General features: G+C 39.7%; 1 protein-coding gene across 2 annotated transcripts; it reads right to left on the bottom strand.

Annotated features, from left to right (window-relative positions):
* Positions 1–14,542: 14,542 nt before the first annotated feature.
* LOC147298664 ((3S,6E)-nerolidol synthase 1-like) lies at positions 14,543–17,298 on the bottom strand. Of its 2 annotated transcripts, none has more exons than XM_086235236.1 (7): positions 17,212–17,298; positions 16,800–17,061; positions 16,311–16,692; positions 15,988–16,206; positions 15,559–15,697; positions 15,180–15,428; positions 14,543–15,077 (listed from the first exon to the last, which is right to left on the bottom strand). In XM_086235236.1, the coding sequence occupies exons 1-7, from the start codon at positions 17,254–17,256 to the stop codon at positions 14,751–14,753; spliced, it is 1,623 nt and encodes a 540-aa protein (XP_086091362.1). In that variant the 5' UTR covers positions 17,257–17,298; the 3' UTR covers positions 14,543–14,750. The 2 variants fall into 2 exon arrangements, with proteins under 2 accessions (XP_086091362.1, XP_086091371.1); XM_086235245.1 differs by having other exon boundaries at positions 14,908–15,077; positions 15,167–15,428.
* Between the last annotated feature and the right edge of the window lie 504 nt (positions 17,299–17,802).

Below are 17,802 nucleotides of genomic sequence, written 5' to 3'. Positions count from 1 at the left end.
GCATGGGTCGGTCCTCTTTTATGGGTCAGAGCAAATGTCCTCCCAACTCAACTCCCCACAAGCAAAACTTGCATCCTGTACTCCACCCACAAATTGAAAAAATATAAAAATCAAGTCTAAATATTGCATTGATATGCAGAAATTGACTTTAGGATGTGGATGGTGTATGTGAAGAGTCTTTGTGGGGGCCGTGCGGCAATCGATGAGTCGAGTGTTTGGCAATATTTGGTTTTGATGGGATGGAGGAGATTTGGGGTTTTGAGAGGCATGATTGGTTGGGTTTGTGGGGAAGAATGAGGTGTTTCATATTAACCATGGTCCATGGAATTGCATGGTAAATATCTTGCAAATCTAGGCAATATATGGAAGCCCATATATGGTGAAGTTTCATGGTCAATGTTGATGCAAATTTCCGTAAGAGAGATGCAACAACTTAGAGATGATGATCTGGCTGATCAGAAGCCCTGTTGGATGATGAAGTGGATGTTGACTCGAGACCTTCCTGCACGAACACAAGATTAAAGAAGATGGACCGTTGTGGTACCAGCCAAATACGCTCCGATGATGAAGTCAGTGATGTGTATTTGGAGTTGTTTGTGTAAGGACAAGGAAGAACATGTGATGAACTTGGGAGAATGAGGAAGAGCAAGGTAAGATCTCCTGGGTTTATTTTCAGCAAGTAGGATGTATTCTGATAGGCTTTTTTTGTGAGTGAAGTTGTGTCTTAGATCCCTATTTTTGTGCACATAAGTCAGCTTATCTAGGCAAAAGAACTGGTGAAGGGTAAGCTACCTGCATAAGGGTGAAGGGTTGAGAAGAGGCCACGCGTACGGCCATGAATAGCAGTATGCACAGTTACCCACCTCTTTTACATTCAATGTTGCATTAAATGCAATGATGGAAGATCAAGTGGGATGCCCTAATAGTCATGATTGTGAGCTGGGATGTCTCATCTGTCAGAGATGTTCGAGTGAGGCGGTTCGTCCTGACTCCAATCTTCTAGAATGGCGGTGGGATCCCAGCCGAACCGATCATAGATATCATATACGCGGGTATAAAAATATATCTACGTTCGGATCGGACATGGATGGACTAGTTCAGACTGGCTCGACGTATGACATGACAGTCATCATCCGACGATAATCCGTTTGTCTGAGAAGATGATCATCAAGGGCCGAGTCGAACCAAGCTGGGATAACTAAGAAAAGACGAACACTCAATTCTTAGGGGATCCTCAGATCGGGTCGGATCGGATATGGAGATCCGCCGAGATGAGCCGATCCGAACTGGCAATGAAAATGTGCCGAGCTGGCATGATGACGTGGAGGTCCAAGTCTGACCGTTGAAAAGTCAAAGCCTGAGGTTAGATCTGACCTGCCACGTGTTGATCCATGATTGATTGTCAAATTCATGTGGGTTTATCCACAAACAGAAGTCCCCCAACTTCCGATCCGAACAGACCGTGATGAATTGGAAGTTGAAAAAGACAGTGTGAAAAATAACATATGATATGCCCTGTGCCGAACTGATGCAGATATGCCGATCTGGACAAGTCCGACTCCCCAATAATCCGAGTAGATGATGATATGTAACTGGCCAAAATATCTTGGGAATATGCGAAGGGGTAACTGTTCATGATTGTGTCTACATGGGGGAACGTAAGGGTCACTTCATTTATGAGTATTTTAAATGTGGACACGTGGCAAGATCTGGAATCTGAAGCTCCAAAAGTGAACGGCTGGGATCGAATTTGCATGGGGGTATAAAGGCCTTCTCTCTCCCCTTCTTCTTCACTTTCGGTTTTCAGAAGAACAAAAATCCCCCTCCCTCTTTTTTTTTTTTTTCTCTCTCTCTCTCTCTCTCTCTCCGCAAAATCTCTTCTCCCTCCGTGGTTTGAGCAGCAGCCCAGTCACGAATCCGACCAAGCACGGCCGTAGGCGAGGCAGTTCCGAGTATGTGAGGAGCGGAGAGTGTGGCCGGAGAAAAACCAGTAAGTCATTTCTCCCATTTATGAGTTTTTGTGTTTTTCGAGTTTTGTGGGTTTTGTTCTTGAGTGTTCTTGAGAAAAGTGCTTTTTAATCCGAAAAGCAAGAGAGAGAGTGAGAAAAAGGTGTTTGAGAATATCAACGACCGACTCAAGTGGTCGGCTGGCTCGGGGGAAGCGTTCGAGGGCGACAGTGATGCCGAGCAGAGCCGAAGCCCACCAGGGGGTGAGGCTGATTGAGACGAGTTGTCCGAAGAGCTGGTTGAGGTCGGTTCGGACCTAGAGCACAATCCGGGCGAGGAACACCGACCTCGAGTGGATGAAGAAGATCCCCAAGTGGGTGTGAGTTCGGATCGGGGGCGGGAAGGAACAACTCACGAGTCCGAACATACAGATGATGAAGGCGATGAAAAAGAGAACACTGATGCCGAGCCAAGCTCGAGTACTTTGATAAGGCTCACCTCAGGGTCAGAGGAAAGAGACAAGGGGGCATCGAGTTCGGCTTGGCATGTAAGGGGGTGCCCGATCGACCCGGACTTCTATGAAGAGCTGGCGTGGAAAGCGGACCAGATCCCCAATGAGATGATTGAATTTCATCTCAGGGATATGGAGTCCTCGAATAGTGCTGACAAGGTTGCCGATCAGGGGAGAGAAACTGAGCCGACCCCTAAAGGGATGGGTGACAATGTACCCTGAGATGTTCGAGAATGGGGTTCGGCTCCCCCTGCACCCTTTTCTGCAGGATTGGCTGGCGATGATCGACGCGGCGCCACACCAGCTCAATCCGAACGTGTACATGATTATCCTGTCTATGCACATCTTGTGGCACAAAGTGCACAAGTGTGTACCAGATAAGGATCTATTGATCTGCTCCTATTCACTGAGGTCGAAGCAGAAGACCGAGCTCGGCTTCTACAACCTTCAGGCATACTCGGGGCCACTGCTTACTGGGAATCCCTCATCCCAGAAGACTTGGAAGATGAGATACTTCTTCTTTTCTGGGAATTGGGAGTTCGCCGATCCGAGCAATGCCCCTCCGGCTCGGGTTCCTAGAGCGTTAGGATTCTAGGTGGGCATTCAACGTCTGGGAGGGCCGATCCGGAATAGACTTGTGAATATTTGCTAGTGATGACGATAAATATATATATTTTTTTTAAGCTAACTCTCCCTTGGTTTTCTTTTTGCAGTCAGCTAGGGTAAGTTTAAACTTCGAGGCAAGCTCAGAGACTAGATCGTCGTGATGAAGGAGCAACCATCGAAGCATCTGTCCACGAAATTCCTCCTCGGCTCTACTCAGATCGGATCGAGCGGGATCTCCTGGTTCGTGCCGAGGTGGAACCCCCGGGTAGAGAAAGAGATGAATCCTGCCAAGCTGGAGGCGAAGCTAAGGAAGAGGGCGGCGATGAGTGCCCAGAAGAAGGCCGAATATTAGGTCCCTGTTGAGCCAACCCCGGTGCCCGCTCGGGCCACACCCCAGGCCGGGCCCTCCATGCTGAGAAGAGGAAGGGCCCACAGGTTGAAGCCCGGGTAGAGAAGAGGGCTCGGACTGAGCCAGTGGGTGCCAATGCCGATGCCTCTAGTTCGACTCAGATGAAGACGGTGGAGGTGGATCCCTGCATTGAGCCGTTCATCACTGGCTTTAAGCGTCTGGTCACGCCGAAGGTCGTGGAGGGCCTCTGGGCCGAAGGTCGTGGAGGGCCTCTGGGCCGAAAAGGAGGCACCGAGCTTCGAGAGCAAGGCCCTGAACGCATCTCGTCAGGCCATGGTGGTAAGTATCCTCACCTTTGAAGTTTGCCTGCTTGGCTCGGACTGATTATTTCTATTTTTTTGCAGTTCTCCCTCAGGCAGTTCGAGGCGGCACAAGCCGCGGTTGACGCTGAGGAGAAGATAAGGAGGCTCAGGGAGCGGAACCTGGAGCTGAGGGAGAAGCTGGCAGAAGCCGAGCGGCTGTCCACGGAGGAGAGCGAGCGGTCCGCTGATCTGAGGATTCAGATGGCCAAGCGAGAGGATGAGGTAGCTCGGCTCAAGAAAGAGCTTTTGCCTTCGGAGCAAAAGGTGATCGACCACGGGATGTTTGCCGACGAGCTCCAGTGGCATATCAAGGTGGCCAAGAAAAGGGCGGTTACGGCTCGGCGCCAGGCTCGGAAAGTGAGCTTGAAGGAGCTAAGTGATGCCCAGTTCGAGGGGTACAAGGAGCTCGTGGAGGTGATTCAAGCGAAGAGGCCAGAGTAGGACCTGTCCTTCTTAGCCGAGTCAGAGGGCGAAGAGGACACCCAGGAAAGTTAGCAAGAAGAGCTCCCCCCCCTCCCCCCGATCGCCAAGCTGAAACCGAGGCGGTCGCGTCCGCAGCCGAGCAGACCTAGGAGAATCCCCCGATCCCCGCGGACAAGATGCCCGAGATCCCTCCGGTCCCGAAACTGATCCCAATGCGGAGATGCAGATCGGAGATGTCGAAGTGGTGCAGCTCGGCGAAGAGTCCCCTGAGAGATCTGCCGGGCCGACCTTGAAGGGGCCAGCTGAGAAATTAGCTTGATGTTTTATGTATTTTTGTTTTTGTTTTTTTATTCCCGAGCCGATGTGTGGTTCGGGGTTTGATATGTCCTTCACTACAACAAAAGAGGCCTATAATAGCATTTGATTATAGCATTTTTTCAAAAGTGCTATTATATTTAGTATAATTATAGCATTACTTTTTAAAAATGCTATGGGGCTGTTTTGTTTTATTTTTTTTTCTTTTCTAAACTCCGTAGAAGAGCAAAGAAAGTCGATCTCTTCACTTTCTTACTTTCTCACCCAGTTGTCACTGTCTCTCTCCCTGCAGCCCTCTCTCCCTTGCCAGATCCACTCTCTCTCGCCGCCCTCTCACCACCATCGCGTCCTCTCGCCGCCATCACGTCCTCTCGCTACCCTCTCGCCACCGTTGCGTCCTCTCGCCACCCACTTTCCACCGTCGCCTCTCTCTTTCTCACCCATCACTCTCACTTAGTCACCCATCGCTAATTTAAGAAGGTAATTTTTATTTAGGGTTTCTATTTAGGGATTTAGGATTTAGGGTTTCGAATCCCAGGGTCACCATCACACTTGGTTGCTCTAGTCAGGTACTTTGCTTCTTAAATTCTTACATTTTCTATTGTTTCTGCACGAATTTCAGGTTGTTAATTTTCTTGCATAGAATCTGAGGGGGAAGGTGAAAGTGAGCATTTTGTAATTTTCCACATGATTCAGCTCCAAAATTAAAGTGTGGACCGTGTGGTGTTAGGTTTAATTTCTTTTTGTTTTTCTTCTTTTTCTGTTTTTGAAATGAATGAGCTTGAAATTCCTCATCTTATTTAGTTGTTTGTTGTGAAGCCGAAATAGTTTTATGTTTGCTTTGATAATTTGATGAATTTTTGGGTGGATTATATCTTAGGCTGAACCGATTTAAATGAGAATTTGTGTGGTTGTGTGTGCTGGTGATGTGATTTACAGGTGATGTGTAGTGATCGACACCTGTTGTAGATTCTGATGGTGCTACGTTAGCTGCTAATTTTCCCACTCTTCCCCAGATTGGCCCATGTTTTATGGGTGGACACATTCTTGATTGAGAGACATTATCTTAGTTTTTTCCTTTTCCTTTCTAACCCATAACCACTTCAGAATCTTTGTTTTTATACTGACTTAAATGTTTAATGAAAGTTTTAAGATATGGAGTAGCTCACTAAGAAATATGTGGTTTAAATTCTGTCTAATGTTGTTGAAATTGGCTGGATTAGAATCAGCATTATATTAATATTTTAATTTGTTGTTCTTTTTACTTATATTTGAGGGAAGAAAACTGTCATTAGATGTTTCTCTTTCCTTTAAATTTCCTTGAATGATTAGTAAGAGAGAAAAAATCAGATATGTTTTTGTTCTTTCTTTACATTATAACATGTATCTACTATCTACATCCTATGATGGCAGTGTAGAGTGAGCTCAACAATGTGCAGGCATTGTTTTGAGAATTACTTTTGGACTGAGAGAGCTGCTCTAGAGAACCTTAATGTGTGTGTGTGTGCGTCTGTACATATTGTATGTGTAGGAAGAATAGTGTGGTGTATATGATACACATAAATATTCCACTTGCAAATATGTAGTAATGCATTCTAGTTATTGGGCATAGTCATCCACGGATATGTCTTGAATGACCTCTCTTTACATGAAAGAGAGCGGTGTGAGGGGGAAGGGAAGGGAGGGAGAATGTGGGGTCACAACTTTGTTGGTTGACTTGACCCCAAATCAACATCGTGCAAGCTTGGACAGAACTTTTTTAGTTAGGTTTGGATTTAATTAGGAACTGTTGAGCTGACTCCAGGTCTTTTGGCCTCCTGTGGAGACTCTACACAATTTGATCCAACCCAATCCCCGTCAAACATAATACTTATTTTACCAATTCTGTTGGTGTTAATTACTTTCAATTATGTATGCAGGTCAGGATAACAGATGGAGCTTCTCTATATGTGCTGTGCCGGTCATGGTTGAGGAATGGTGTCCCTGAAGAAAATCAGGTTGGCATCATATTGGACCTATTGGTTGGGATTTATTTTCTGTATGCATGTCCTTTTTTTTTTTTTTTTTTTCCCTTTTATGCTATAGCAATATGATACTCAGTTGTCTGCAAGCCTAAATTTTTGTTCAATTCAACCTAAGTTTTCATTAGAAAGGCTTAAATCTACAAATGTAACTTCATATAGACTTGTTAATATTTCAAGAATACAAGTTACCTGAAATAATGGTTTGTTAAGCAATCTTTTGAAATCATCCAGTCTAAACTCTATGCTAACGCCTCCAGAATGAATTATCTGGTCATATGACACAGTGGATCTGTTATGAAGTCTCATCTTATTACTACCTTTACAAGCCAATCTACTTTCTTATTGCACAGAAAATAAATCTCTTTACACACTTGTTAGGATAAAATGCCTTACTGTGGTATTAGTAGCTTCACATCATCGCCATCAAAATGCTATGGTCCTCCTACAACAGAAAAAGAAGATGACTTGTATTTTTGTCAGCTATCTGTGTGATGGATTCACGTATTTTTTATGGCCTAACACGTGCATTAGGATACATTTGTTACTTGTTAGATATCCAACATCGCCAGTACAATCCTCCCCTTACAAGCTGGTTTTTAAGGATGAGTTTGGCCTATGGGGCTTTAACATGGTATCAGAGTCTGGTGTATTTTTGGCCATTTGTGCCCGATAACCCGTTTGGAGGGGGACATGCGAGTGGCAGGGGGTCCACCCTGGCATTGAGGGGGGATGTACAATGTGTAAGCCATATCACCTGGATATAGTTGGGATGTACAGTGTATAAGTCTTGGGCAATCCTCCTTACAAGTAGGTTTTTAAGGATGAGTTAGGCCCATGGGGCTTTAACAACATATGCTTATATAGTTATATTGCTTTTATATTTTCTTACCCCAACAAGGCAAGACTGCAATTGAGTTTAGATTGTTTGTGCCTGTAATTAGAAGATAGGTATTTCACATCTTATATTTGAATACTATTCAATCTGGATACAAGTCAGTTTTAGGTTAGAGCACATATAACTTGAATGGCTTGTATTTCAACTGCTCTAGAATGACTTGACTGGAAGACATATAATGTGCCCTGCCCTATATATTCTGCTTAACACACTATATCTCTATCCACACTGATCACCCCTTATTTCTGTAGCTGTTAGTTTTTGTCACATGATAGTAGTGATAAATTAATAATTGTTACACTCATTTGTGGGTTTATTGTACCAATTGAAATTGGGAAGATACCGACCACATTATTGGAACTTTTACTTCCCTTTAGAATATTAGTTTCCAGATCAAATTATTTCATTTTATTGCATATAATTTGTGTTCCAATTTTATGGTTTCATTAAGTAATATATGAGTTATAGTAGTGACTGAGGAAATTCCCCCACTGTATCAAGGGTCTTATCTTTGTTTTACAAATTACAGCTGATACGAAGTGTGCAGTGGCAGAGGGTTGTGACTTGTGTGACAGCAACTAAAAAATTTAGTGAAATCTCTAATGACATAAATGTGTAAATTATTAAATTGATTTTTGAGGTGGTTCTGTTGTTTCGTGCTGCATTATCATGCTTCTTTTCATGTAGTCCCCTTGAATATTTGGGTTCTGCTTAATCTTCTTTGGGCTTTGGCTTAATCTTATCTATTTTTTTTTATTTTTTTTCCATTGGCCTTTTTTCCTTTTCTTTTCTAATGCTTTTCCCCTAATGCTCTGGGAATTTGATTCGATTGGCAGCCACAATATGGTGATGCTGTAAGGTCTCTTCCAAAACCTTCACCTATACCTATGGCAAGTGCTACTCTGCCGAAGAAGGAAGAAGGTGAAGAAGAAGATGATGATGAAGATGAAGATGAGGTTGGGCTTTCTGATAATTATTGTTATTAAGTAATCAATCATTGTTTTTAGTTGAGTGTCTTGTTTTATGCTCTGGGTACTTTGAAGTTTGAACATGACGGTTGTGATAATGTAATGCAAGTCCTCCTTTATTCCATGGGAAACTCATTGCATGATACTACATTTCTAGTTTCACGGGTGATTGAGAAAATATATTGATACATAGATAAAACATGGATGCATTCATTGTATGCTACCACATTTTTTAGTTTCAGAGAAAAAAGAGAAAGTAAATTGGTACATAGATAAAACATGCTTGCATGAATACAATCATATATAATATATTCTGTCAAATTTGGAGGATCATAGGTTCTTAACCACCCGCACACCACAGGTTAGCAGGACATTGTTAACTATATCTGTGATGATGATGATGATAAAAAAGCTGTATAGCTTGTTGGCTCAAATACAGTAAGTTAATTTTCAGTTCAATGCTTCATGATTCTTGATGTATCTATGCAATGCCTGAAGATATGATTTTAAGTTCAGATGCACTCAACACTTTATTATACTCGCATATAACCTTGTTGGGCTGTGCTACATCTTCACATGGTGAAGGACTCATAGTCATTATACAATTAAATGTGTTTATGTGATTTTCCTTGTGAGGTGAATACTTTCATTATTCTGCCCACTGATTTTATTCCTCGTACAATCTTAGTATCTCTGATTAGTTTTCTACGTTGAAATCTTACATGTTCCTGCAATTCAGACATTTAGTAGGTCCGCTTGATTGTAGTTTTTCCACTCATAGGTTGTCATGTGTTTAGCTTTGAACCTTCAATATTATGATAGGGTACGCCATTGGTCTGCACTAATGTGATTAATTTCCTTTTTCTAACTACTCTTTCTTGTTCACATAGGCTGGAATGCACATATATGCAAGGGCCATTTTGTACCCATCAGGTATTTCTTCTTTATACTATGCATTCTTGATTACTGGACTACATTTTGTTGGGTATCAAATACCATGAATGTTCTAAGTTTTATTCGATTCTAGTGCATCTTGGGTTTGTTACTTTACTTTTTTTTAATTGTTTTTTCTTTGTAGAGATGGGTTTTGTTTTGTATTACTAGTGGGAATGACATTTTGCAGGCTTGGTTGCTGGTTTCTTAGTGTTATTCTGGACACAAACAGACCCATGCGGCTTTGGTATATGGGTACTATAATGTCAGTTGGGAAAGTTGAATTCTTGAATTTGTTTCTGTTTAATTATTTCCTAAAATTATCAACCACATGAAGAATGCTTGAACTCACTAGCTAGCAACTTATTGTTTGAACTTTGGGATGACAAGCAGGATTGAATTATTCGGACTCTTTTTGAATCATGTACCAAGTTGCTTGATTTAAGTAACTCAAACATGGTACTAGTATTTTGGTGCTTGGTAGAAGCTTGAATTATTCAATCTTTGCATTCGTGTGATCAATTATTTCCTTAATTTATAGGGAACATTCCCCCTTCTTGAACTAAATTAAATGTTTTAGTTTCTGGACTGTGCTTGCCAGAGATAAAGCTGTAAAGGATTTAACACCTTTCCAGAGGTTTGTGAAAATCATGATATCTTGATATCATTTGTCAAATTCTATATGGGGGGGACTATTTTATTCCAAATAAAATTTTTTAGTTGGTCTTTTTGTTTAGCTGGTATATTTGTGAAGTTTGACCATGTTTCTTATAGGTGTCGGTTATAATTATGTCTTTGAAAGTAGCTAGTCTTGGTCTCAACATGCATGGTTGCATTCAATTATTTCTTTGACTTAATTCCTTCTGTAATGGTTGCTGAAAATTGCCATAGGTTGTATGTTATTGCATTTTTACATGTACAAATAACTCAGGGCATTTCCTCAAATTTGATTTACAATGAAACAAACATAAGTAACCAAGTAGCTGATGAACTTCTTGTTGTTAATCACAGAGAAACAAGTGAAGTAGGTGAGCCTTTGCTATAGTGGAAGAAGAAACTCAAGTCAGTTCAGAAATCCCAGTGAAGTCTTTTGAGGATGCTGAAACTACTAATGCCAACCCAATCAAGGTAACTGCAATCTATGTTATGTAAATTTAAGATTTTTTTCTTTGCTAATTTTGTCATTCCACTCTGCCATTACAACAATTTAAGTCTCTCCAAACTTATAGTCCTGCATGGTTTCATGTGCAATCAAACTAGAAAAATGTTTTATGAAGGTTCTAGAGTTGTAATTGACTTTGTTCCGTTTGATCTATTTGTAGGGCTTGGCAAGAATTCCAATTATGGATTTTACTAACAAACCATTTATGCTCGAGTGTTTTTCTTTTGTTTTTTGGGTTTGGGAGCTGCCTCTCATGAAATTTAATACTACTTATTCTATGAAATCTTTTTGATAAACTTTAAAATTCTTGGCATATTTTCTTTTTTTTGCAGTTCATGGAAGATGCGAGGATGGGATGAGGAGAACCAACATATGGATTAGTCATGCAACCTTATTATTAGAACCTAAGTATTTTACATTTATGTAGTTGTGACATTAGTGCAGTATTACTAATGAATATGTGAGTTCTAATTGCATGTTCATTTGCTTAGTTATATATATATATTTGTAATCAATATCCAATATCCAATTTATCATTTACTTTGAAAATGCTACCAAAATCACTATGAGTTGAGACATGCTGTTGTCACTACATAAATGCTATAGAAAATACTTATAATAGCGTTTAGTCTTCAATAGCATTTTAAAAAAGCTATTGTACATATTTCTATAGCATTTCAAAACGCTATTATATAGATCTTTTATAGCGTTGTAAAACGCTATAGAAAGAATTTTTTTTACAGCGTTCCAAAAACGCTATAATAAACCTTAGGTCTATTATAACGTCGGCTGTCATAGCGTTTTCAATAACGCTATAAAAGGGCTTTTATAGCGTTTTTTGAGTGCTATAATAGCCCTTTTGTGTTCTAGTGCTTGAACAATTTGTTTTTGAATCGTTTGTTTATTAATTTATTTTCAGTATTTTCTTCTATTCCAAGTTGTTTGTCAGCTCAACTCAGAAATGGAAACTAAAACCACAACAAGTAACAGATGGATAAGAAAATGATGAAAAATAAAAGTCATGATAAAAACAAAATGAATGTGCCAAAGTATTTTGAGATCGGCTCGACTTGTCGATCACAATGAAGTAAAATGTAATGATAATTTACAACTTGTTTTCAGACCAGCCTGATAAGCATGATGAAAATAAGCATAAATTATAAGTCCTTGATGATCTCATATGAGCTTGATATATCTATTGAGATATTATGAATTTTTTTTTTTTAGAAAAATATTCAAACTTACTCTCAGGTCGGCTCGGCATGTACGATGAGAGTTTGAGTTTGAGGGTATATTTTTCTTTTAGAAATTTCTTGTTGAACGTTAGGACTGTAGTAAGTCACTTCGGCTCGGATAAGGGTTTTTATAGAACTGATAAGTCTGTACTATGTCGAGCATCGGGTCGAATATGGCACGCCAGCTCAGCTTATATAGGCAAAGGAAATGGTGAAGGTAAGTTACCTGCATGAGGGTGAAGGGTTGAGAAGAGGCCACACGTTCGGCCATGAATAATAGCATACACAGCTACCCACCTCTTTTACATTCAATGCTGCATTGAATGCAAAGATGGAAGATCAAGTGGGATGCCCTAATAGTCATGATTGTGAGCTGGGATGTCTCATTTGTCAGAGAGCCATGTCAGAGATATTCGAGTGAGGCGGTTCGTCCTGACTCCAATCTTCTAGAATGGCGGTGGGATCCGAGCCGAACCGATCATACGTGGGTATAAAAATATATCTACGTTCGGATCGGACATGGATGGATTAGTTCAGACTTACTCGACGTATGACATGAAAGTCATCATCCGACGATAATCCGTTTGTTTGAGAAGATGATCATCAAGGGCCGAGCCGAACCGAGCTGGGATAACTAAGAAAAGACGAACACTCAATTCTTAGGGGATCCTCAGATCGGGTCGGATCGGATATGGAGATCCGCTGAGATGAGCCGATCCGAACTGGCAATGAAAATGTGTCGAGCTGGCATGATGACGTAGAGGTCCAAGTCTGACCTTTGAAAAGTCAAAGCCTGAGGTTGGATCTGACCTGCCACGTGTTGATTCATGATTGGTTGTCAAATTCATGTAGGTTTATCCACAAACAGTCAGTTTTAAACATTTGGGAGAAATCAAGACTTAGGAAATATTATGGTTGTTCATTTTGGTTAGAAATTAGAATCAGGTAAAGGTAGAAACCAAAGGGTTGATAAGCTTATGCTTTGTAGAGGACCACAGAACACAACCTCTCCATTTTCAATATCACGAAGCTCATAAGAGACAAAGAAGAGGGAAAGAGAAAGAAATGGAGAGAGATGAAGGGAGGGTGGATCGACATCGTCGGCACCGGAGTAAGAGCGTCGCCGATGTCAGACCGGCCAGCGTCAGTGGTGGAGATGTGTGCGGCTGCTGCTGGGTTGGGTTCTTGATTTATTTATTTATTTTTGCATTTTGGATATTATTTTTCCTTTCATAATTCCAAATTGCATTTATTATTGACAAAATTAACTATGATTAGGTTCTAAGCCACATGGTAAATGCTCAATAAGGTGGTGGTGGTAGTGAGCAAAAAATGATGGTGAGCAAATTTGCTCTCATATCTGACTATCTTTTTCTTTGACCCTCTTCTAGCTTCTGCGTCGATTGGCATTTCAACAACTATGTAAACAAGAAGCCCATAAAAGTTGTTTTGAGAAAGACGTCATATTGGGAATGTACGGTTTTGCATAATATATGGTTTATAAAATGTTTGGTTTTTTCACTTATTGTTGATTAGTTTTGAGTTAAATACTCTAATTTATTTTCGATAGAAGTTATAATACAAGCTAGGTTAATTTGTCTTCATTATGATTAATTAAGTCTGTTAACCAAGTTAGTTAATTAGATGAGCTGTCAGGTTGTTAGCTTAGTTATAACAATAAGGATATCCTTGTAATTGTGCTAGTGTATATAAGACAGGCGAAAAAAACTTACCTATCCCATGTTGTAATGATGTGTCATTTCTTGAAGAGAGAGATAGAAACAAGAGATGAGAGAAATAGAGTGAGAGAAGAGAGAGCCAATGAGAGAGGGTGAGGATAATATATGTATCATATGAGGGAATATGTAAATTCTTCCCAAAACAGGCAATCAAGCACATGACTTTGTACGATATATTGTATTGTTGAGAAAATATCAAACACCTTTCTTTTCTTCCTAGCTCTCTCTCTCTCTCTCTCTCTCTCTCACAATTCTCTATTCCTCTTTGTTCATAGTCAACAATCAACATCATCTTCAACTTCACAACTTCGTTAATTATCACTTTCATGGTATCACAACATCATCTTCTTAGCTTATGAATTAATTCACGTGTTGGACCAAACAACCACCCACAAACTCACATTGACTTGTACCATAATTTGGCCCCAAGAGTCAATGGCGGAGCCACAATGGGGGCATTGGGGTCACATGACCCCAAATAGTCACATTGTTTCACTCCTACAATTTTTGGTCTAATCCCATTATTCTTTTAGACAAAAAAAAAATTAGACCATATTTTTTTTTTATGAACATTAGAAGATGGATTTCTTATTTGAATATAAATAGTGTGTTACTTTAGTTTTTATATGTGCTTTTGGCTATTTTCTTGTTGTGTTTGTTTTTTTGGATTATTTGAATTGGTTTCTTATTTAAATATTTATTTTATGTCTGCTAAATAAATGAAGATGACACAAAATTGCAAATATTTTTTTATTAATTATAGTTGGCTCTCACAACAATTATCATCAAGAAACTAAGATAAATAGATACAACAGCTGAAAAAATTTCTATTGGATATAGTGGGAACTGAGAAGGAGAAAATTTTCTTTTGTTATTATGCCTCCCCATTATGATTAATTTCTGGCAAGGGGCCACCGCCAAGAATAGGATGGCTTATGGCTGGAACAATAAAGTTGGGCCAAATTTCACGTAGGACTTCATTTCAGTCTATTTATAGTGCATTAGCGTCTTATTCATAAGCAGATCACACATTTTTTTGGTAAAAAGCAGATCACACCTTTGTATCTTCAATATAACTCAACAAAATATGAACTCGATAGATATAAAATGATCATAACAAAAATAGCATATAATCAAATAAGTAAACCAAAGGGTGAGCCTGGGCGAACCTTAATAACATGGTCCTTAGACTTTCTTAATTAGTTTCTTGTAGAGACTTGATCAATGCCAGTCTGTCATTCATTTGTACATATATAATAGCAAGCTCTGTGGTTTAGAACTTCAATTTATTTTAGGCTGGCCCTGGGTGAAGCTTTGTGCAAGAAAGCTATCAAAAAGCAGGGACTTCATATTCTCCTCTAGGCTTGGAAGGCGATGATGGGCATTATAATCATACATCATTGGGACCATTCGAGCAACATTGAGAGCAAGTTTTGTAAACGATGCTGAAAATGGATTTGAAGATGAGAAGCATTCCTGGTTCAGCTGCTTCCATTCATCTGAAATCTTTTGGATCACATATGCTTGTGCCTCTTCAACTGAACAACCTTCGTGTTCTTTCATGTAACACTGTATGTATGAGCCATCATATCCAGTTTGGTTCTCATCCTGTAGTTAATTATTTAACCATATTAATTGTACATATATAAACAATTGGGAAATTACTCATAAAGTTAAAAGAATAAAACTATTTGTACCACATGCAAGTACCTCGGCACTTCCAAAGTCATCCCATAGCCGAAGAATCGTTGCCGTAGAAGATATAATGCCAGGTATCTTGTTCAGAGTATCTACATTTTTCTTAGTTATACCCCGACCCAGGATAAAAAAGCCATGGGTTAGAACCGTAGGCACCCCTGTGCTGATAGCCCCATTCTTCAAGTAGTCTTCAGTGTTTGGCATGTGCCCACAAGTAAACCATTTTGCTTCTAATAGGAAGGCGTTGCACAATCTTGCCCACTGTAACAAAAATTAACAATCGACAATTCATGAGTCACATTAGTTGATAACTAAAAGTTAAGATAATAGTTGGTGTCTCTAGTATTACTTGTAATAATGCAATTAATGGTTGAGTCATTAGTATATGTACCGATTGTTTTAGGGATTCTATAGGGTTCCATCCATGCCTTCGGTACACACTCTCACTGGTTTCATTAGTGATGTCATAAAGAGCCTTAAAACAGATCTTCATGTAATTTGGTAGTCCATCAATTGCTGCAGTATCCCATCTGCATACAAAAAATTGTTGTCAATTATTAATTGGGAAGGAATATTCACAGATTATGTTGTCTCACCAAACTGTACGTACGATGCTTATGTTTCTAGACTTGAATCTGTATCATTGTATATATTTATATTACTTGTTTGTAGTCCAAATTAATTTACAGTCTAAGAAGGTAAGTATTTTCTAATATCACATTTTTTGGCAACATCTTATTATTGACATAGTGTCTAATAGGAAAACATTAACCAATAAATAGTACTACTAGTTAACAGGCATATCATATCATCTATATACCTCTCAACCGCTGCTGTGAAGAGAGTGAGTTCATCGAGTGTTCCATGAACATCAAAAATGTCGTCTATTATGTAGACAAGAGAGATCGATTTTGTGAGTTCAACCCTTTCCTCTGATAAGCTTGGATCTGCCAGGCATGCCATGGGCCACGTATACCATTTCATTGGCTGGTCTCTCACAAACTTCAACTCCTTAGCCAAACCTAGCTCTTCCCACCATCTATATATAGCATGAAATTAAATTATTAATTGACATCAATTAATTAAGAGGAGTTTACGAATCATCAAATGATTAAAATCGCAGTCTTTAATTTCTGAACTCACTCAGATATTTGCAGAATTTCATTTCGGATTACTGACTCAACCATGTTGAACTCTAGTTTTGCTAGCTCCTTTAAAACACTGGCCCATTTCTCTCTGAATTGGAAATTGTTCAAAAAAGGCTTAGCCATGAATCTTGTCAAGCTCTTGTGATAGGGATGCTCCAAAGCATGTGTGACGACTCTTGCTTTGTGATGATCATCAACATTAATATTAGGCACCCAAGAAGTAAGAAGCTGGTGGCTGAGCTCTCCAGCTTCGTCAAGTGTGTCTTCTCCTTCAAAACTCAAGTGAGATGCTTCATATACTCCCACTAACCCCTTTACCACGTCTTTTTCTAGTCCAGTTTTCTCAATTTTATTCTTGAATTTGTTAATAAGCACATCTGTACATATCGTCCCGTCGGTTAGTATTGACACATTGTGTACGCATATATACCAGATCTCTAATCGAGGAAAGACTCAATTATACGTATAGATAGGAACCAATTACCTGCAGTTACATGATAACCGTTTTGTCTCAATAGTCGAAAACGAAGTGAAACCTCAAGAAGGTCTTGATTGCAATATTGATCATTATAAGCTCTTTTATATTGCTTCTGTAAAATTGCTTCAATCTCCTCTTGGAAGTGATAATCAACGCCAAGGCGTTGCATGGCATCAATCACAATCAATTGGTCCTCTTCTCCTACATTTGCGAGCTCTTCCTTCAACTCCTTCAATTTTTGGGCATGGCGGACATGAACTTCATCCTCCTAAAAAGGGGAAAATATATATTATATTGCAAAATTAAAGCTTAACATAGTAAGAATACAACAAGAAAAAAGAAAAGAAAAATATATGTATATATATATATGTAGGCGTGAGCATTATTGAACATGGGTGGGGTTAGTCTTGCCACATACAATTTGAGCCTTGGAGGAAGCAGAGTGAGCTTGAAGAGAGGCCATGGGGAGAGTGTGAATAATAATTATTAATGCCAATTTATAATAAAATGTAGAGAGAGAGAGAGAGAGAGAGAGAGAGAGAGAGAGAGAGAGAGAGTAGTGGATAATAAAATGAGATGAGCTGATTCCCAATTTATAGAATAGGTCGATAGAGTTTCTGTACGTACTTTAATTTCATGTAGGTATGAATGTATGTATCTTCGTGGTATCTTCAGCATTTCAATTATAGATTCCAAGATATTTGGCAACCACACATATATGACACAGCGCGTTGCACGTTGGCTAAATATTGGGTCTTCTCATCATTTATCACATGCATATAATGTTTTAAAGGTACGTAACAGTAGTTAAATCATTGCCGCACAGCGTGTTTCACACTTTTCTTTTTGGCCAGGAAGCGTGTCTCACACTTTAGTTGTGGAGAAAGTTAGAGAAGAACTTGCCTGCCCCCGTGTTAGGGGACAGGTGGTGTCACAAGAGAGAAAAAAAACAGAGAGAGAGAGAGAAAGAGAGAGAGAGAGAGAGGAGAGAGATAGAGAGAGAGGGATA

Source organism: Dryas octopetala, chromosome 1 (assembly GCF_963921425.1).
Source record: "Dryas octopetala chromosome 1, drDryOcto1.1, whole genome shotgun sequence".
NCBI lineage: Eukaryota > Viridiplantae > Streptophyta > Magnoliopsida > Rosales > Rosaceae > Dryas > Dryas octopetala.
This window is presented reverse-complemented; position numbering and strand designations above follow the sequence as displayed.

What these genes read in the sequence shown, in the direction of transcription:
- LOC147298664 (XM_086235236.1), bottom strand. Translation starts at nt 17,256, where the DNA reads ATGGCCTCTCTTCAAGCTCACTCTGCTTCCTCCAAGGCTCAAATT. An exon ending in TTCACAGCAGCGGTTGAGAG is followed by an intron (nt 15,698 to 15,987) that starts GTATATAGATGA and finishes TTTTGTATGCAG; the next exon opens with ATGGGATACTGCAGCAATTG. An exon ending in ATGACTTTGGAAGTGCCGAG is followed by an intron (nt 15,078 to 15,179) that starts GTACTTGCATGT and finishes AATTAACTACAG; the next exon opens with GATGAGAACCAAACTGGATA.